General features: G+C 36.3%; 1 protein-coding gene across 1 annotated transcript; it reads right to left on the bottom strand.

Moving 5' to 3' along the window:
- Positions 1-164: 164 nt before the first annotated feature.
- On the bottom strand, positions 165-8,810 carry ddx55 (DEAD-box helicase 55). The gene is made up of 14 exons (XM_039678051.2): positions 8,600-8,810; positions 8,465-8,515; positions 8,289-8,375; positions 8,080-8,171; positions 7,948-8,010; positions 7,713-7,862; positions 7,138-7,327; positions 6,653-6,735; positions 4,354-4,485; positions 4,184-4,276; positions 2,056-2,170; positions 893-1,061; positions 522-808; positions 165-442 (listed from the first exon to the last, which is right to left on the bottom strand). Exons 1-14 carry the CDS (start codon positions 8,705-8,707, stop codon positions 287-289), a joined length of 1,776 nt encoding a protein of 591 aa, XP_039533985.2. The 5' UTR covers positions 8,708-8,810; the 3' UTR covers positions 165-286.
- Between the last annotated feature and the right edge of the window lie 14,503 nt (positions 8,811-23,313).

Below are 23,313 nucleotides of genomic sequence, written 5' to 3' on the forward strand. Positions count from 1 at the left end.
AGGATTTGACTTTCATATACTAAATTACACAAATATAGCAGATATATATTTTTCTTTTTATGTGCGCCAGTTAAAATTAGACATATGAATGGCGGTCATATTTCATTTGGTTGCTTTTCATTCATTATCGTTAACAGGAAAATATAGATCATATCATAACACTCTTACATTTCCAATAGAAATCTTTATTTCATTATTTGATGTATATGCAAGATAGTACAAAAGCACATTTGTGATGACTGCATCCACGTCCTTGTGCAGTACAGTCAAAATGATGCGTGTGACGTCATTCTCCATCAGGACTGTGTGTTTCTGCTTGTTTGGGATGTGAACAAATGTGCTTGTCAAAGTCCTCTTCACTGATCTTTCCTTTCTTGAGTTTCTTCAGCAGACGCGTGTCATTTAAGAGCTCGTTCAGGTCTTCGTCCTCAGCATCTGATTCCTGTGACCACACAAGTTTAGCATTGAGTCCATTAACAGCTCTTTAACCGGATTTCCAGAGAAAAATACTAATAACATACCTCATCCAGTTTTCTTTTGGCCGTCTTCTTTTTCTTTCTATCCTTCTTGATCTTCTGCTTGGACCAGGATTTGTTCTTGATGAAGTTCTTCCTCAATGGCTTCTCTTTCTCTTTCTGCTCTGCCAGTCTTTTTTGTCTCAGTTTCTCCCTGTTTTTATCTTTGAAGCGGATGGCGTCTGTGTCGATGGTCACCGGTTTGAAGTTGGGGAAGGTCTTTCCTTTCAGTTCAGGCATTTTGGGCAAACGGAGGAGAGCAAAGCCTTGGGCCAGAGCAGCAAAATCCAAGTCTGTACGAAGTAAACATCATTTTAATCAGCTGAATTATCTTGATTATGCCTCTATTATGAAATGTGTGACACAAAGTCACTCACCTTTAATGCGAAATATCAAACTACACTCATGTTTGGCGTACGCCTGCACACACGACACAAAGGCTTTCATGCCCTTCTCAAACATTGCTCTGTCACGTAAAGCCAACACCTTTACTTTAGGCAGAACGTCAACCACGTCTTTCACTGGAGGGAACAACTGAAGGGGACACTGGGGGGGAAAACACAGGACTATAACGAACAAACACTATTTTATTTAACCCTTGTGCTGCATTAGATTTTTAACACCGTTGAGTGCATTAAGGACCAAAAATGGCCATATATATATTATTATTATGTTCCACTTTTACCAAGTTAAATCTTTTAACCAGCATCAGTCCTCATCATAACTACCAAAAATGTATTCAATTTCAGGATTTTAACCCTTTAATTACCAGTTTTGTTTGCGAAACCATCGATTTGTATAAGAGGAAAAAACACAAAAATTCAATTATTTTCAATAAACTAAATGCAAAGAGAAAACTTTAGATTTGGATTATCACAGTCCCACTTTGCAAAAAATCCCACTTAGCGCGTTAGAGACCAAAAATGGCCACCTATTAAACATTGCCTATTGCCTAAAATAAGGTGCATTTCCACCCATAGGGAATAAATATGTAGTGACGTCATCTGGTGGAATACACTATATAATGCAAATATAATGCTTTTGCTTCAAAATGAAAGGATGTTTGTGCAAAAATCATGTTTCATGTATTACTGACAGCCTCAGATTTAAACAACGTTTTAATGGGTTTCAATGGGCCATTTTTGGTCTTTATGGTGCTGAGTGTTACTATTTGATCTACACAGTGTGTGTTATACATATTTTGCAAAATGGGATCACATTTTTTACATGCATCCAAAAAGTCACAATTTTGCCAAATTTCATACCATTTGCATTAAAACAGCCAAAATGGTCAAAGAAATTCAACTGCAAAAGACCAAAAATGTCCCTAATGCAGCATAAGGGTTAAACTTAAACTCCATAATATAGAAGAACAATAGTATTAGGCACAAAAAAGGTAAGAATTTGCACTTCAATTCCCAGGGAATGCATGAGCAGAGAAGACGCATATCATTAAAGCATCAGCCAAATGCATACATTTAAATGTATTTTTTCCATGTTTAAAGTCTTGTATATTAGATGAAGTGTCTCTGGGACTTACCTTTTGATTAATGGACAAGAAATGTACATATGTCTCTTCCATTGGCAGAAGAAAGACAAGAGCGCTGCCTTGGTTTCCGATTCGCGCGGTTCTTCCACACCGATGCACAAAGGAACTGATGGAAATTTGATGACAAAAATTACCAATGCATGCACAAAACATTCAAACAGTAGTCACATTTAAAACAGTATTATTGTATTATTACTTGTATACTATTCATTTTTATTTTCAGTTTTCCTTTTAATTTTATTTTAAGAATTGCTCATTTTGTTTAATACAGAGCCACTAAAGGGACACGGTAAATTTTATTTCAAAACTTTGTGTTCGCTCGCAAAGAACTCAAAAGTAATATTTTCAGCCATTCTGCCCTGATTTCTTCAAGGGTAGGGTCTATGGGCGGGTAAATGTACGGGCAGACGAAGTTAAACCCCTGTATGGCTAGAGCTTTTTCCATAATGTTCACTCATGAGGACAATAGACGGAGAGAAGACGCTCTTTAGTGGCTGTTTGAACACACTCATGAAAGCAATCAGGTCGAATGCGTTTTAAACTACCTCTGGAAGTGGTTGAAAGTGTTTTAGACCGCGTTTACACCTGTATTTACTTTAGTGTCGTCCACTTGTGATCCGATCCACCAAAACACATCTCATACCAGCTGTAAACAGTGCCTTAGACAGGGTTTCGTCAGTCAAATTGAAGACTTTTTAAGATCTTTTTATGACCATTATGATTTAAATTTATGACCTACACGAATTACGAAAAATAACTTCCTCTCAAAAGTCTTTCATTAAAAGTAATGTTTCATTATTTAAAGGTTCCAAACTGAAGGCTCCCTTTTCCTAAGCATCAATAACACAGGAACAACACTAAACAATTATCACGATAACATATTCAATCGATATCAATAATTATCACGATTACGTCAAATCTTTATTCCTTTTAAAGGGTTAGTTCACCCAAAAATGAAAATTAAGTCATTAATTACTCACCCCCATGCTGTACCAACCCCGTAAGACCTTCGTTCATCTTCGGAACGCAAATAAAGATATTTTTGATTGAATCTGAGGGCTGGATCACTCTTCCATAGACTGCCTAAGGGACTGGCTCTTGACGGCCCATAAAGTCATTAAAGAAAAGGTTTAAATATTCCATGTGCCTACAGCGGCTCAATTATAAGTTTATCAAGCGACGAGACTACTTTTTGTGCGAAAAAAACATAAATAACGACTTTATTCCACTATTCTATTACTTCCTCATGGGCGCATGCGCGAGAACTGAGACGAGGACGTTCTCATTCGTCTACTTCTTGATACCGGCTGCTCACCGCTTAGGAGTTTTACCGCCCCCTACAGTATAAGATGATGTGCCGATATAGCTGGAAGCGCAAAACTTTCTGTTTACAAGCGCGCTGTACATACGCTTTTCAAATTGCCTATTTTCCGCACTATAAGGTGCACTTAAAAGCCTTCTCAAAAAACGACAGTGTTCCTTATAATCCAGAGCGCCTTATATATGGATCATCATTTTATACGGTAGGTGGCGGTAAAACTCCAAGAAGTAGACGAATGAGAACGCCCTCGTCTCAGTTCTCGCGCATGCGCCCATAAGGAAGTAATGGAATAGTGGAATAAAGTCGTTATTTATGTTTTTTTCGCACAAAAAGTAGTCTCGTCGCTTGATAAACTTATAATTGAGCCGCTGTAGGCACATGGAATATTTAAACCTTTTCTTTAATGACTTTATGGGCCGTCAAGAGCCAGTCCCTTAGGCAGTCTATGGAAGAGTGATCCAGCTCTCAGATTCAATCAAAAATATCTTTATTTGCGTTCCGAAGATGAACGAAGGTCTTACGGGGTTGGTACAGCATGGGGGTGAGTAATTAATGACTTAATTTTCATTTTTGGGTGAACTAACCCTTTAAGTTTAAAGGCAGATTTTTGCTCCTAAGTGAAAGTTGTAGAAACCAGAGTGTTAATTGTGGTTTCAAACTACTCTTTATTGTCAGAACATGTCATGACAAACACGAGAACATTTGGCAAATCTGAGGTAGAACATTCAAACATTAAAATAAATATCTTTGTTGGAAAATTAGTTTCTGCATGTGTGTTCATGTGTTCATGCAGGTTACCTCGCACTGCTCGGTGGATCATACTGAATCACCCAGTTCATTTCCGGTATGTCGATGCCTCTCGCCATGACGTCTGTGCACACGAGAATCCCACTGCATACAAGCATAATGCATTTATTCTTCTTCTACAACTTCCTGAATATCTAGAAAGGCATGATGCAGTCCTTTACCTCTTCAGCGCACGGAAATCCGCAAAGATCTTGTTTCGTTTATGTTTCATCTTCCCGTGGATGCAGTGGATGGTGACGTTCTTGATCAAGACTTCCAGGGCTTTCCCGAAATACTCCACACAGGCGCAGGTGCTGTGGGCACAAAGGAGAACGATATCATGTTAGGATGGTTGGACAACATTATTCAGATTCACCGCCAAACCATAAAGTCTCCTCTGCTCAACAATGCTGAATTTATTGTTTGATCAGTAAAAATACAGTAAATTGTATTATTTTATTATTTTTAAGGTGCATTGCGCAAGTCTCTGAGTTTATGCAGAACTACGCCCCCTCTGGCGACAAGCAAAACTGCAACCAGAGGTGTGCACACTCACGGACACACACATTCCCACGAGCTGTTCATAACCAAAGGAGCATCAGCCGCTCCTTCATAATGTCTTCAGAGGTAATAAAGTTATAAGTCATTTTAAATATGAAAGGAAAGGCATTTGAGTAAATTACACACTTATGTGTGTGTGAGGGGAAAACGGGGGTAGTAGAAAACTTTGGTTTTAGTTTCCATCTATCTCCATGTTGAACTGTTTTATGTGCTTACTGTATCCACTTATGATTGTATCATTATGGAAACACGTTCATGAACAATACAAGTTATTACTTTGATCCCGTTTGAGCCCTAGAGCAGACCGGAGATCTCTCCATTTGTTGAAAGCTTCCCGATGTCGACTCTCGTCTTATTCCGACGCCTGGCACTAGACACAAGTTTTATTTTCTTTGTCTTGCGTGGAGTTTGCGATGAACTACAAGCCCGTCTCTTTGAATCATCTTCTACTTTTGTGGAAAGTTGACTAAAGTTGTGTCGCTCGAGTTGTCTTCGCTGATACGGAGAACGGCGGCGAATACACAAACCTGCCAGACGTAGCCAGGCGAGCGTGAAATCGCATGACGTCACGCCCAGTCTCAAATCCGGTCCGAATCCCTCTTATTTATTTTACCGTACAGGATTATAGAGGCAATCTCAGTGATCAGAGAAGGGCTCATTCGGCCCATCAGGCGATTGTTTAAGCATGTATAGGCTAGAAAAACGGGTAATTTTAACATGAAATGTTGCACAATGTACCTTTAAAATCTAATTTATTCCCATGATGAAGTATAAAAGTGATATTTTTTTTCAGCAAGAACACATTAAATCAATCAAAAGTAACAGTAAAGATTAGGGCTGGGTATTGAGACAAATTTCACAATTCGATTCGATTTCGATTCACAAGCTTGCAATTCGATTCGATTTCGATTACGATTCGATTCAATATCGATTATTTTGGATATCAGTTACAATAAATGGCAAATTTTCTCAAGGGAATCAAATCTCTACTAATGCTGTAAACTATGGTCTATATATATAGTCTAGTTGTAGCCTATAGGCTTCATTAGCCTAATATCAAGGTAATAATTAACTGTTTTATAGCTACACAAACACTTAAATTATACTTTTATTTATTTTTATAATAAGAAGATTATATGAAATATAAACATTTAAATGGTGGCTGTCATAAAAACTTGCCAGATTTATTCAAATATGCATTAAATATTGAAGAACACTAACGAGTGTGGACTAACGAGTTTATGTGGGTTTTCTGAGGTAAATATGACGATGACATTGATTACAAGCTGTTTAACTGACGTCTTTCCACGGTTGAAACGCTGATTGAGCGAATCAATGTGACATGATACGGATTTCGATAAGTTGTCCTCTATCTTTAACACACTTTCAGATGCTCATTCATGTTTATTTGGCGCTGTAACTGGTATTATTAAGCCGGAAGAGAGATCAGCGCTGCTGCTTCTCCAGAGCGATCTCACGCCACAGCGCCAAAACGGCAAAACGCTATTTACGTTTTTGAATTTCTAAAGAAAATGGACGTAATTTGAAAATTGAGACTTTGTTTCATATCAATAGTAACAAAGGACAAAGATTATTGCGATTTTTTGGATGCGCGCAGCCGCGATACAATGATCCATTCATTCAAATGAAACAGGATGACTAATCGATTCTTGAGATTTAAGAATCGATATCGGTTTGTAAAAATGAGAATCGATTAATATCGAGAAATCGATATTTATTACCCAGCCCTAGTAAATTATATGATTATATGTTACAAAAGTTTCCATTTCAAATCACAGCTATTCATCAAAACATCTCATTTAAAAACAGAAAACTTCCCATTTGAAAACTTTGGTGAGCAGAAGAGACAAAACCACAATTTTGATCAGTAATATATGTGGCAAAATCAGTGAAACAAACCTGAAGAACACAAGCTGCTTCTCATGTTTGTGCTGCCTGAGGAACGCCACCAGAGTGTTGAACTTCTCCTCTGCTCGACATATCTACATGTTCACATAAACAATAGAAACATTGAGAATGAGAGCAAACAAGCATATATACCCATATTGTTCAAAATGAGACAAGGAACATGTGAAGAGTTCAGATGCAAAAGCCTCTAAATGCCATTTGAAATTTTCTTCTTTAATGATGATTTTTATCAAACTTGTATATTTAAGTTCAGTAATTTCACTTAAATAACAATTAATAGGTAATTATCATTGCCATTTAAGTGAAATCACTGAACTTAAATATACAAGCTTGATAAAAATGATCATTTTAGAAGAAAATTTCAAATGGCACTTATTGGCTTTTGCATCTGAACTCTTCATGTATTAAGTCAATCGATACTGATTTCATGTCATAATTAACTGAAACGGTGAATCATTGAATCCCAGATGACTCACTGTGTAATAATTGCTGAGTCTGGCTGGTGTTTTCTGAACGCTGGAAGCCGCCACTCCTTTCTCCTTGACTGTGATCCGCACAGGGTTACGCAGACCTGCCCTTACCAACTTCTCCAGCTCCTGCGTCTGCGTGGCGGAGAACAGACCCGTGCGCCGCTGCTTGGGTAAATACCCCAGAATAGTGTTTAAACTGCAGAGGCAAAGGCAAAAACTGCATTAGTTAATAGACTTTCATTGGAATATGAAAGGGACAAACCACCCAAAAACTTTAATCATGTCATCACTTACACTCCCTCGTTTCGTTCAAAAGCCCACGAACACAAAGGAAGATATTTTTAAGAATGTTGGTTATCAAACAGTTTTGGTTCCCATTAACTTCCATTGTATTTTTTGTCCACAGATTGAGTTTGGAGTGTCATGAGGGTGAAGGTTTCATATTAAGTGGACTATTCCTTTAAATACACCCAATGTAAAGTGATGCAGTGCAGTTAAGCTGCCAAGCAACGTAAAATTAAATGCTTATGAATTGTATTGCCTATTATTATGGATTTTTTGTTTGTTTTCTGACTGATTACCTGGCTTCAAAGCCCATTTCCAGCAATCTGTCAGCCTCGTCCAGCACTAGAACGTCCAGAGACTTCACAGCCGTGGCCAAATCAAGTCCATCTGCCTTCCTCCTAAACATGTCCTCCAATCGGCCAGGGGTCGCAATTATGATATTGGCTCTACGAAGTGCACAGGACATTGTTTTTGCTTATATTATCCCAGATTTCATTTTAGATGGTAGAAAATGGCAGTCTAAATACTCACCCCTGAGTCTTTAACTTCTCTACATCCTCGATAGGGTTGCTTCCACCAATCAGGAGGATCTGGCTAAAAACATACACACATGTTGTAAGATTTAGTACAGTACAGTAGATACGGTAGATGCTTTAAACTCACCTAAACTGAGGAAATCCCTGCAGAAAGCGGCCCATCACCTCACTGATCTGCAGCGCCAGCTCACGGGTGGGCGTTACGACCAATGCACCAACCTGAAAACACAATTACAATAGAAATGAACTTGAACTACACCGATTTCTTTCAGCAAACCTCTGATTAACAAGGAGAAAGCATAAACTAAATGTAAAATGTATCATATTAATGCACACCTGCATCTTTTTTAACTTCTCTTCTCGCTTTAGGAGAATTTCTAATGCAGGAATCACAAATGCCAGAGTTTTCCCACTGCCAGTCACCTGAAATGACATTGATTATGAAACATATCTGTGACATATTCTCAGACAGATGCCACATTATGATAAAAAATACATGTTTAAATACTCACCGCTTCAGCAGCAACATCTTTATTACTCATAAAAAGAGGGATGCAGGCAGCCTGAAATTGAGAAAAACTGACCTGTAAATAATCTGATAAACATCTGAGTAGCCTACAGATAGCTAAACGAGTGAATAACGTTACCTGAACAGGAGTCATATGTGTAAAATTCAACTCTTTTAGAGTCTGTAATATGCTTTCATGTAATTTCACGGGTAAACACTCCCATTTTCCGTCGCTAATGTTTTCCATAGTTTAAGAGTTTAGATGAGTCTGGTCCATAAAAGTAAACACATGAGGAGAAGATGTGTGCTACACGGAATATGTTCCGTGTGGGAAACACGTGGTTACTACAAACGTTCCGCATGGCCTCTGTAGGACACGTCTTCCTCCGGGGGCGTTTGCAGTCTAGGTTTTGGGAAAGATTTGTATGCACTTCATTTAGCGGAGAATATCTCAACTGTTATAGAATAATATGACCCCATTGGACAACATGTGATGTGTGCCAAAATTTCTAACCGGGATGAAATTCCTGAAAATGACCATAATAGTGATATCACAATACAAGTGAATGGGACTTTTTTTTTATAGAAATATAATACATATAAATATAATCTCATACATTTCTACCAGTTTAATCTTCATATTAAGAGAAATACTTTTTGTATTACACTTTATCATAAAAATAAAATAAAATATGCAAATTAGGCAATATCTCATCATTGAATATGCGTACATAACCTCTTGAAGCTACAGATTTTCTGAGGTGATCACAATGTTCACAATGACCATGTAGTGTAAGTGTTATACCTTTCTCACCAATGCCATGAAGTCGATAATGATTGCGTGTGTTTGCGGGTATGGAATGCCAAAGTTGACTTAATTAAAAATAAATAAATGCATATACGAAAAAATGTGAAAATACACAAATAAATACAGAAATTAATATACAAAAATAAATGTAAAAAAGTACAAATAAATGAGTATTTATACTTTTATTTCCTTATTTATGTATAATTGTAGCTATTTTTTTCCACACATTTATTTATTTATTTCTGCAGTCATTTATTTATTTATTTCCACTTTTATTTATTTCTACATTCATTTATGTATTTATGTTTTTATATCTACATTTATTTATTTCTACATTTATTTATTTCCACATTTATTCATTCCAACATTTCTTCTGCATTCACAGCTGTTAATCCAGGGACAGTCACACTCATGTGTCACTTTTTTGGAGAAGCGATTGACCATCCACAGAAAATAGTCTGAATTCATTAACTTGGTGGACAAACTGTTGTTATCTAGATTAGACCCTTCTATCTCTCAATTTAAACTTTAGAAACGAATTACTTTAATTATTTAATCTGGGATGCAAATCAAATCCTTTTCAATTCAGACCCCTCATATCGAAATGGTAGAAGCAACTTTTGTATAGATTTTCTTTAAGAATCCCTCATTAAATGTGTTCAGCGTTACATGATTATGTCTGTTCCTTCAACAGGACAGTGCCGGAGTGGACAGGTCAGCCTCACAAAAAAAGCAGCGGATGGCGATCACAGTCAACGACCTATACAGTCGGTTCCAGGCGGCGCAGACCAAATGGACTGTTTCTGTTGCTTATTTGAAAAATGTTGTGTCATTTAAAATATTGAATATTTATATTGTTAAACGTCTGCGTCTCATAATAAAAAAATATATATATACATACTAAGTATTTATTTATTTGTCAATGACAACACACATTAATTAGTGTAATATAAACAGATCATTTTCCTCTGCTGTCACTGCACTGATTAAATTCACACACTAAGCCAGGGACGGACTGGGACTCAAAAAAAAAAAAAAAAAAATACAATCAAACCACCATTTTTATCAGTTTTGTTTAGCCCATAATTTATACAATTATTTAATGAATTAATTCTAAATATATATATATATATATATATATATATATATATATATATATATATATATATATATATATATATATATATATATATATAAACTTTAGGCTTCGGTCTTCTTTAAAATGAAAAAAAAAATGGCTTTGAATTTTTTAATCAAAATACACCTTGCTTTAATAGTGGTTTTATTAGCACAAATATCAATTTTTTGAACATATAACCAACAAATTCTTTAAAATGAACACATTCTTGTGGGGAAAACAAAGGAATTAATTGACATGCTTTTAACCCTCTGATGGTCTTCCTTTATGAGTCACGTCCAGAAAAAAATGAAACTTCTTCCATCCCAGTAAAACCAATGCAATTTTTTTTGTTCTATAATATTTATTCTTTTTAATTTAGTATTTTGAGACAATTTGATTGAATTTATTAATATTTATGCAATATTTATGGTCTATTTTTTCCATGGAAATATTTGTTTTTATATATGTTTGTTTTTAGTTTAATAGAGTCTAGGCCTTCAGAAAACAACAACAACATTTTTTGAAGAAAATTAGCACCATCTGGTTACAGTAGAGAGAAAAAGCGTAGAATCATGGTGTAACCACTAGATGGCATGTACAGCTCTCTATGGAGAGGCATGTGAATTTCCCAGCTGTTTATGAACACATTTTTTTTTTTTTTTTTTTTTTTGAATTTGAATATATAATTGAAACAATCTCAAAAACGATTTCTTATTAATTTTTTTTTTTTAATAAATAAATAAATAATAGATAAAAAAAATTGTGAATTTTTTTTTTTTTCCAATTTCCCATTCATTTCCTATGGGGGTCATTTTTGACCAAACACCAAAATCGTGGCTATTTTTTTTAACGATCACTTAGCATGCTCGGATCATGAACTCAATTTTTTTTTTGTGTTCACATACCTAATGCCAGAAATGTCACCAAGTTTCTTTTTTTTTTGTAGTCTGAATTGTGTGTATGTGTATAAAAGTGTGTTTGTATGCGTGTGTGTGTGTGTGTGTGGGTGGGTGTAAATTTTTTGTACTCTTGATGTTGTAGAGTGTCACCCCTTTACTGCGGTATACTTCTTTTAAGAATCATGGCCGATTTGTAGATTGTACAAACAAAATTTTCTGTTTTGAAATTTTAAAAATCACAGCTTCATCGGAATGTTACGAAACTTGGTGACTTTTATGGCATTAGGTATGTGAACACACAAAAAATTGAGGTCATGATCCGAGCAGGCTAAGAAGTCGTAAAAAAAATAGTCACACTTGTGCTCTTCTGTCAAAAATGACCGACCATAGGAAATGAATGGGAAATTAACAAAAACTTTGAGAATTTTTGTGTGTACAATCTACAAATCGGCCACTATGCAGAAAAAAAGTGCTCAGCATTGAAGGGGTGACAATCTAAAACATCAAGAGTGCAAAACAGACATACCCACACACACACACACACACACACACACACACACACACACACACAAACACACTTTTATACACATACACACCAATAAATTTTGATTACAAAAAGTATGTTTTGAATTATTAAAAATCACAGCTTCATCGCAATGTTACGAAACTTGGTGACTTTTATGAAATTTATGTAGCCTATGTGAATACACAAAAAAATTGAGGTCATGATCTGAGCATGATAAGTGGTCTTAAAAAAATAGTCACACTTGTGGTCTTTGGTCAAAAATGACCCCCATAGGAAATGAATGGGAAATTGTAAAAAATGAAAAAAAAAAAAAAAAAAATTTGTGAATTTTTGTTTGTCAATTTTTTTTTAAATAAGAAATCGTTTTTGAGATTGTTTCAATTATATATTCAAATCCACCAACAACAACAACAAAAAAATGTGTTCATAAACAGCTGGGAAATTCACATGCCTCTCCATAGAGAGCTGTACATGCCATCTAGTGGTTACACCATGATTCTACGCTTTTTCTCTATACTCTAACCAGATGGTGCTAAATTTCTTCAAAAAAATTTTTTTTTTCTGAAGGCCTAGACTCTATATTAAACTAAAATACTGCATATTACTTTGAAAAAAATAATATATATACAGAAAAATATATGTATTTTTCCATGGCAAAAATAAACCATAAATATTAATAAATTCAATTAAATTGTCTCAAGATAGTAAATTAAAAATAATAAATATTATAGAACAAAAATAAATTGCTTTGGTTTTACTGGGATGGAGAAAATTTCATTTTTAGGTGTCCGGTCACTTTTGACCAGGAAGATAACAAGTGTGACTCCGAAACGAAGAGCACCTGAGGGTTAACTATAGAAAAAAACAAGGACAGCCTACAGGAACCTTTTTTGTGAATTAGCCTATTCTGTTTCAGAAATGTGCTTTTAATGTAATATCTGATGATTAATTTTGTTTCAATGGTCTGTTATTCTTTCTTAATAATAAAATGTAGCCCGCTAGCTGCTTCACTTGCTCCCGGTTCATGCACCAGCTGCAAAAGCTAAAATAAATGTATCAAATGTATCAACAATCATGAATTAAAAATACTAAGTCAGTCTTTGCTTGTATTGCATGTTTACTTTTAGGCTAATTCAATGAAACAGTCTAGGTCTCCATATCCCTCTATGTCGTCATCGCTCTTTAGAACGTTCGGTGAGTATAATGAGTGCAGCGGAATCCTGCCTTCTTTGTAGCGAGTCGGCGATTGAGTGAGTATGCTGTGCTTTTTACACGGGGTTTGGGGATCTGAATTTTAATATTTCCATAATTTACAGAAGAATCTGTTTAAACTGGGAATGTTATTGCCTCGATTTGCTGTATTACATTTAGATAAATAAATAGGCACTGCGGTTTATGTGGAAATGAGAGGACGATATATGTGAATCAATAATGATCAAATCTTTTTATATATAAATATATATATATAAAATTGTTGATACTTTATATTTTAATGACAAAACGATAGCAGATGTGATGACACACTGAAGTGATACTGAAAGCTTATTGGCCTTAAGATGATTTGTTATTTAATCAATCAAATTTGCCTTGACAAACGGTATTGATAAAAAATAACAATTAACTTTTTTTAGCTTCATTTGTTTTTTTGTTTTTTTTTTCATTTTAAATACATTTTTTCGGAAGGCTCTCAGCCTCCTCTGCCTCTTCTGATAGATTGCCACTGGGCATACACTGTATACATTTTTTATTTTTTAGAAAATTAACCCTTGTGCATCAATTTAAAAAAGTTACACATGTAAAAAGAGGACAAAAATGTCCATGTCAAAAAACTGTCATAAAAACGTGACGCTTTGGAGCAGAGACTTAAGTTTGGTATCATTTTAAAGAAGACCCTTTGCAGATTATTGTTGAAGTAAAAAAATAATAATAAGTAAATCCAAAAAAAAGTTATATAGGTATAAGTTTATGAAAATTATTTATAAAAAATATTTTATATAATATATATATATATATATATTTTTTTAAATCAAGTTGAACTCAAAACTGCAATAAAATCAAAGCCATAAATCTAAATAGGTTGTGTTCCAAATTTGAGGATGATATCTCAAAAAATGAGCTTTCAGTAACAGTTTGTTTGGGCGTAGTAACATATTTTCCCCATTGGGTCCCAGCAAAACCCCACTGGAGCTCACAGTGATTGGATTTGAATTTGCAGTTTTCTCTCTCAGTATTATAAACAAACACATGCGCACACACACACACACACATATTTTTTTATAACACACATACTAACCACACTCTGACATCCATACCAACACACCCACACAAATATTGTTGCATAATTTATCCAGTTGGCTCTGTAGTATGCCGAAGCAGAAAACAGGAATAAAGCCATATTTGTTTTATTGGCCAAACTTAAAAAAAATGGCAACATCTGATAAAAAATAGTAAAAAATAAAATTTAGAAGCCTTGCCATCAGAATGAAAGCCTCTTAACAAAGATTGCATAATTTTACAGTTAACTGAACCGGGGATTAAAAATGGCAGTTTTAATGGGTTTCAATGGGGACATTTTTGTCCAAAAGGCGCTGAGAGGGAGTATTTTTTGTACCTAATGCAAAAAATATTTTTTTAAGAAAATGACGGTGAAATAGTAAAATTCCAATAAAAATACACACCTGTGACAAGTTTTTTGCAGTTAGCTTTAACACAGTCAAAGTGATCAAAAAAACAAAACTGAAAAGGACAAAAATGTCCATAAGGATGCACAAGGGTTAAAAACCTGGGTTTAGTCTAGCCTACTTGATTTTCCGATTGTCCGACCAGTGCGCAATTTCTTATTTATACTCTACCAGATGTCAAAGAGCAGTACTGAGTCATTTCAACATTCTTTTAACAATCACCGCAACCGTTGTTCTGCACTCGCCGTTAGTGCAAACACAAAAATTGGGCTACACATGGATGTCCGTTGAACTTCAGATGACAAAAAATTGCAGAATGCGGACGACATAAGTTTACTTTGGGCTTAAGACAAAAAGCTTTCAGGTTCTTGTACTGTATATTTACTAAATCATCTCTTCCCTTTCTCTTTCTTTTATAGTGTTTCACAGTTATACACTGCAAAAAGTATTGTTCACGTCTAGTTCATTTTCTCAACCATGCAGTCCTCATCTATGGAATTGTCAGAGGAGCTCACTTCGGCCCTTGCTGCGGGACGGTGGTGGGCGATTATGGAGGTTTCAGACCCCATCCCTGACGACTATGAGTACGACTTCTCCGTCTCAGAGGAGTGGGGGGAAACAAAAGAGGCAGGAGCAACATCAAGTTCCTCATCCCTGGTCTTATCTGAGAAGGCTCATTTCCTACACTCCGGCATCTCAGATGAAACACTGAAGACCATACCGGAGTGGAGACAGAAGAGGACGCAGGGGGCACACTTCTCTTCTAGATACAGACATGAAGCGCCTGTGCCCGAGAGATCCTCGCCTGTGCCCGTGAGATCCTCGCCTGAGCCCGTGAGATCCTCGCCTGTGCCCGTGAGATCCTGGCCTGTGCCCGTGAGATCCTCGCCTGAGCCCGTGAGATCCTCGCCTGTGCCCGTGAGATCCTGGCCTGTGCCCGTGAGATCCTCGCCTGTGCCCGTGAGATCCTGGCCTGTGCCCGTGAGATCCTCGCCTGAGCCCGTGAGATCCTCGCCTGAGCCCGTGAGATCCTCGCCTGAGCCCGTGAGATCCTCGCCTGTGCCCGTGAGATCCTCGCCTGAGCCCGTGAGATCCTCGCCTGTGCCCGTGAGATCCTCGCCTGTGCCCGTGAGATCCTCGCCTGTGCCCGTGAGATCCTCGCCTGTGCCCGTGAGATCCTCGCCTGAGCCCGTGAGATCCTCGCCTGAGCCCGTGAGATCCTCGCCTGAGCCCGTGAGATCCTCGCCTGTGCCCGTGAGATCCTCGCCTGTGCCTTCCAGATCCTCAGAGGGACCACCTGCTAGGTCCCCAAAGGAAGCGCCTGTCCCCAGAGGTTCCCAACAAAGAGGAAAACTGAGGATCCCTCAACATTTAACGAAACATCTCATAAAGGCCTCTATTGAAACACCCATTCCCATCCAGTCTCCTCAGAGGGTACCAGTGTCTGCCTCAAAGGTGCTCACTTACTCCTCTCATGGAGCACCTATGCAGAAGATCGAGCCTCTGACTTGTGCTCAGGCAGCACTTGTCATTAAAAAGATCTCAGAGAGGAGAAATGCAACAAACCCTGAGCTGCGGAGGCAAAATTCGCAAAATGCACCAGAGGCCGAGTCTTCCGTAAAACTGAGGATCCCGAAGCAGAGGGAGAAGGTCAGGGATTGGTCGGAGCGTCAGCAGAGGCAGAACAACATCCGAAAGGGAGTTTCTGTAAGTCCCTTATATTTGATGTTTTTACTTCTTTTAAAATGTATTCAAACAAGTAAACATTGCCTTTAACGTTGCTACTATGTTTTCTAGGCCCTCAATTTAAAATCCTTTTATATTTCAAAATGATTATTTTTAAAAGATACGCCTTTAGATTTAGTCTAAGAAGCACCCATTAAACCTGCCCAGCTCGAACAGACTTTAGCCCAGGTCCCAGCCGACCCGTAAAAGAGCATTCACTGATTAGACCCTTCTATCTCTCAATTTAAACTTTAGAAACTAAATACTTTAATTATTTAATCTGGGATGCAAATCAAATCCTTTTCAATTCAGACCCCTCATATCGAAATGGTAGTTCGCAACTTTTGTATAGATTTTCTTTAAGAATCCCTCATTAAATGTGTTCAGCGTTACATGATTATGTCTGTTCCTTCAACAGGACAGTGCCGGAGTGGACAGGTCAGCCTCACAAAAAAAGCAGCGGATGGCGATCACAGTCAACGACCTACAGTCGGTTCCAGGCGGCGCAGACCAAATGGACTGTTTCTGTTGCTTATTTGAAAAATGTTGTGTCATTTAAAATATTGAATATTTATATTGTTAAACGTGTGCGTCTCACAATAAAAATATATATATATACATACTAAGTATTTATTTGTTTGTCAATGACAACACACATTAATTAGTGTAATATAAACAGATCATTTTCCTCTGCTGTCACTGCACTGATTATATTCACACACTAAGCCAGGGACGGACTGGGACTCAAAAACAAAAACAAAATACAATTAAACCACCATTTTTATCAGTTTTGTTTGGCCCATAATTTATACAATTATTTAATGAATTAATTCTAAATAAATATATATATATATATATATATATATATATATATATATATATATATATATATATATATAAACTTTAGGCTTCGGTCTTCTTTAAAATAAAAAAAAAAATGGCTTTGAATTTTTTAATCAAAATACACCTTGCTTTAATAGTGGTTTTATTAGCACAAATATCAATTTTTTGAACATATAACCAACAAATTCTTTAAAATTAACACTTTCTTGTGGGGAAAACAAAGGAATTAATTGACATGCTTTTAACCCTCTGATGGTCTTCATTTATGAGTCACGTCCTGGGCCTTCCCGGTCAGAAGTGACCGGAGGCCTAAAAATGAAACTTCTTCCATCCCAGTAAAACCAATGCAATTTTTTTTTGTTCCATAATATTTATTCTTTTTAATTTAGTATTTTGAGACAATTTGATTGAATTTATTAATATTTATGCAATATTTATGGTCTATTTTTTTCCATGGAAATATATGTATATTTTTCTATATATACATTATTTAATATATATATATATATATATATATATATATATATATATATATATATATTAATGCAGTATTTTAGTTTAATATAGAGTCTAGGCCTTCAGAAAAAAAAAACAATATTTTTTGAAGAAAATTAGCACCATCTGGTTAGAGTATAGAGAAAAAGCGTAGAATCATGGTGTAACCACTAGATGGCATGTACAGCTCTCTATGGAGAGGCATGTGAATTTCCCAGCTGTTTATGAACACATTTTTTTTTTTTTGGTGGATTTGAATATATAATTGAAACAATCTCAAAAACGATTTCTTATAAAAAAAATTTTTTTTTAAATAAATAAATAAATAATAGATAAAAAAATTGTGAATTTTTGTTTTTTTTCAATTTCCCATTCATTTCCTATGGGGGTCATTTTTAACCAAACACCAAAATCGTGGCTATTTTTTTTAACGATCACTTAGCATGCTCGGATCATGAACTCAATTTTTTTTTTGTGTTCACATACCTAATGCCAGAAATGTCACCAAGTTTCTTTTTTTTGTAGTCTGAATTGTGTGTATGTGTATAAAAGTGTGTTTGTATGTGTGTGTGTGTGTGTGTGTGTGTGTGTGTGTGTGTGTGTGTGTGTGGGTGGGTGTAAATTTTTTGTACTCTTGATGTTGTAGAGTGTCACCCCTTTACTGCGGTATACTTCTTTTAAGAATCATGGCCGATTTGTAGATTGTACAAACAAAATTTTCTGTTTTGAAATTTTAAAAATCACAGCTTCATCAGAATGTTACGAAACTTGGTGACTTTTATGGCATTGGGTATGTGAACACACAAAAATTGAGGTCATGATCCGAGCAGGCTAAGTAGTCGTAAAAAAAATAGTCACACTTGTGCTCTTCTGTCAAAAATGACCGACCATAGGAAATGAATGGGAAATTGACAAAAACACAAAAACTTTGAGAATTTTTGTGTGTACAATCTACAAATCGGCCACGATGCAGAAAAAAAGTGCTCAGCATTGAAGGGGTGACAATATAAAACATCAAGAGTGCAAAACAGACATACCCACACACACACACACAAACACACTTTTATACACATACACACCAAGAAATTTTGATTACAAAAAGTATGTTTTGAATTATTAAAAATCACAGCTTCATCGCAATGTTACGAAACTTGGTGACTTTTATGAAATTTATGTATGTGAATACACAAAAAAATTGAGGTCATGATCTGAGCATGATAAGTGGTCTTAAAAAAATAGTCACACTTGTGGTCTTTGGTCAAAAATGACCCCCATAGGAAATGAATGGGAAATTGTAAAAAAATGAAAAAAAAAATAAAAATAAAATTGTGAATTTTTATGTCAATTTTTTTTTAATAAGAAATAGTTTTTGAGATTGTTTCAACTATATATTCAAATCCACCACCAACAACAACAAAAAAAATTTGTTCATAAACAGCTGGGAAATTCACATGCCTCTCCATAGAGAGCTGTACATGCCATCTAGTGGTTACACCATGATTCTACGCTTTTTCTCTATACTCTAACCAGATGGTGCTAAATTTCTTCAAAAAAAAATTTTTTCTGAAGGCCTAGACTCTATATTAAACTAAAATACTGCATTAATATTACTTTGAAAAAAATAATATATATACAGAAAAATATATGTATTTTTCCATGGCAAAAATAAACCATAAATATTAATAAATTCAATTAAATTGTCTCAAAATACTAAATTAAAAAGAATAAATATTATAGAACAAAAATAAATTGCATTGGTTTTACTGGGATGGAGAAAGTTTCATTTTTAGGTGTCCGGTCACTTTTGACCAGGAAGATAACAAGTGTGACTCCGAAACGAAGAGCACCTGAGGGTTAACTATAGAAAAAAACAAGGACAGCCTACAGGAACCTTTTTTGTGAATTAGCCTATTCTGTTTCAGAAATGTGCTTTTAATGTAATATCTGATGACTAATTTTGTTTCAATGGTCTGTTATTCTTTCTTAATAATAAAATGTAGCCCGCTAGCTGCTTCACTTGCTCCCGGTTCATGCACCAGCTGCAAAAGCTAAAATAAATGTATCAAATGTATCAACAATCATGAATTAAAAATACTAAGTCAGTCTTTGCTTGTATTGCATGTTTACTTTTAGGCTAATTCAATGAAACAGTCTAGGTCTCCATATCCCTCTATGTCGTCATCGCTCTTTAGAACGTTCGGTGAGTATAATGAGTGCAGCGGAATCCTGCCTTCTTTGTAGCGAGTCGGCGATTGAGTGAGTATGCTGTGCTTTTTACACGGGGTTTGGGGATCTGAATTTTAATATTTCCATAATTTACAGAAGAATCTGTTTAAACTGGGAATGTTATTGCCTCGATTTGCTGTATTACATTTAGATAAATAAATAGGCACTGCGGTTTATGTGGAAATGAGAGGACGATATATGTGAATCAATAATGATCAAATCTTTTTATATATAAATATATATATATAAAATTGTTGATACTTTATATTTTAATGACAAAACGATAGCAGATGTGATGACACACTGAAGTGATACTGAAAGCGTATTGGCCTTAAGATGATTCGTTATTTAATCAATCAGATTTGCCTTGACAAACGGTATTGATAAAAAATAACAATTAACTTTTTTTAGCTTCATTTGTTTTTTTGTTTTTTTTTTTCATTTTAAATACATTTTTTCGGAAGGCTCTCAGCCTCCTCTGCCTCTTCTGATAGATTGCCACTGGGCATACACTGTATACATTTTTTATTTTTTAGAAAATTAACCCTTGTGCATCAATTTAAAAAAGTTACACATGTAAAAAGAGGACAAAAATGTCCATGTCAAAAAACTGTCATAAAAACGTGACGCTTTGGAGCAGAGACTTAAGTTTGGTATCATTTTAAAGAAGACCCTTTGCAGATTATTGTTGAAGTAAAAAAAATAATAATAAGTAAATCCAAAAAAAAGTTATATAGGTATAAGTTTATGAAAATTATTTATAAAAAATATTTTATATAATATATATATATATATATATATTTTTAAATCAAGTTGAACTCAAAACTGCAATAAAATCAAAGCCATAAATCTAAATAGGTTGTGTTCCAAATTTGAGGATGATATCTCAAAAAATGAGCTTTCAGTAACAGTTTGTTTGGGCGTAGTAACATATTTTCCCCATTGGGTCCCAGCAAAACCCCACTGGAGCTCACAGTGATTGGATTTGAATTTGCAGTTTTTCTCTCTCAGTATTATAAACAAACACATGCGCACACACACACATATTTTTTTTATAACACACATACTAACCACACTCTGACATCCATACCAACACACCCACACAAATATTGTTGCATAATTTATCCAGTTGGCTCTGTAGTATGCCGAAGCAGAAAACAGGAATAAAGCCATATTTGTTTTATTGGCCAAACTTAAAAAAAATGGCAACATCTGATAAAAAATAGTATAAAATTTAGAAGCCTTGCCATCAGAATGAAAGCCTCTTAACAAAGATTGCATAATTTTATAGTTAACTGAACCGGGGATTAAAAATGGCAGTTTTAATGGGTTTCAATGGGGACATTTTTGTCCAAAAGGCGCTGAGAGGGAGTATTTTTTGTACCTAATGCAAAAAATATTTTTTTAAGAAAGTGACGGTGAAATAGTAAAATTCCAATAAAAATACACACCTGTGGCAAGTTTTTTGCAGTTAGCTTTAACACAGTCAAAGTGATCAAAAAAACAAAACTGAAAAGGACAAAAATGTCCATAAGGATGCACAAGGGTTAAAAACCTGGGTTTAGTCTAGCCTACTTGATTTTCCGATTGTCCGACCACTGCACAATTTCTTATTTATACTCTACCAGATGTCAAAGAGCAGTACTGAGTCATTTCAACATTCTTTTAACAATCACCGCAACCGTTGGTCTGCACTCGCCGTTAGTGCAAACACAAAAATTGGGCTACACATGGATGTCCGTTGAACTTCAGATGACAAAAAATTGCAGAATGCGGACGACATAAGTTTACTTTGGGCTTAAGACAAAAAGCTTTCAGGTTCTTGTACTGTATATTTACTAAATCATCTCTTCCCTTTCTCTTTCTTTTATAGTGTTTCACAGTTATACACTGCAAAAAGTATTGTTCACGTCTAGTTCATTTTCTCAACCATGCAGTCCTCATCTATGGAATTGTCAGAGGAGCTCACTTCGGCCCTTGCTGCGGGACGGTGGTGGGCGATTATGGAGGTTTCAGACCCCATCCCTGACGACTATGAGTACGACTTCTCCGTCTCAGAGGAGTGGGGGGAAACAAAAGAGGCAGGAGCAACATCAAGTTCCTCATCCCTGGTCTTATCTGAGAAGGCTCATTTCCTACACTCCGGCATCTCAGATGAAACACTGAAGACCATACCGGAGTGGAGACAGAAGAGGACGCAGGGGGCACACTTCTCTTCTAGATCCAGACATGAAGCGCCTGTGCCCGTGAGATCCTCGCCTGAGCCCGTGAGATCCTCGCCTGAGCCCGTGAGATCCTCGCCTGAGCCCGTGAGATCCTCGCCTGTGCCCGTGAGATCCTCGCCTGAGCCCGTGAGATCCTCGCCTGAGCCCGTGAGATCCTCGCCTGAGCCCGTGAGATCCTCGCCTGAGCCCGTGAGATCCTCGCCTGAGCCCGTGAGATCCTCGCCTGAGCCCGTGAGATCCTCAGAGGGACCACCTGCTAGGTCCCCAAAGGAAGCGCCTGTCCCCAGAGGTTCCCAACAAAGAGGAAAACTGAGGATCCCTCAACATTTAACGAAACATCTCATAAAGGCCTCTATTGAAACACCCATTCCCATCCAGTCTCCTCAGAGGGTACCAGTGTCTGCCTCAAAGGTGCTCACTTACTCCTCTCATGGAGCACCTATGCAGAAGATCGAGCCTCTGACTTGTGCTCAGGCAGCACTTGTCATTAAAAAGATCTCAGAGAGGAGAAATGCAACAAACCCTGAGCTGCGGAGGCAAAATTCGCAAAATGCACCAGAGGCCGAGTCTTCCGTAAAACTGAGGATCCCGAAGCAGAGGGAGAAGGTCAGGGATTGGTCGGAGCGTCAGCAGAGGCAGAACAACATCCGAAAGGGAGTTTCTGTAAGTCCCTTATATTTGATGTTTTTACTTCTTTTAAAATGTATTCAAACAAGTAAACATTGCCTTTAACGTTGCTACTATGTTTTATAGGCCCTCAATTTAAAATCCTTTTATATTTCAAAATGATTATTTTTAAAAGATACGCCTTTAGATTTAGTCTAAGAAGCACCCATTAAACCTGCCCAGCTCGAACAGACTTTAGCCCAGGTCCCAGCCGACCCGTAAAAGAGCATTCACTGATTAGACCCTTCTATCTCTCAATTTAAACTTTAGAAACTAAATACTTTAATTATTTAATCTGGGATGCAAATCAAATCCTTTTCAATTCAGACCCCTCATATCGAAATGGTAGAAGCAACTTTTGTATAGATTTTCTTTAAGAATCCCTCATTAAATGTGTTCAGCGTTACATGATTATGTCTGTTCCTTCAACAGGACAGTGCCGGAGTGGACAGGTCAGCCTCACAAAAAAAGCAGCGGATGGCGATCACAGTCAACGACCTACAGTCGGTTCCAGGCGGCGCAGACCAAATGGACTGTTTCTGTTGCTTATTTGAAAAATGTTGTGTCATTTAAAATATTGAATATTTATATTGTTAAACGTGTGCGTCTCACAATAAAAATATATATATATACATACTA

This window comes from Pimephales promelas, chromosome 23, assembly GCF_988280905.1.
Source record: "Pimephales promelas chromosome 23, fPimPro1.hap1.1, whole genome shotgun sequence".
NCBI classification, from domain to species: domain Eukaryota; kingdom Metazoa; phylum Chordata; class Actinopteri; order Cypriniformes; family Leuciscidae; genus Pimephales; species Pimephales promelas.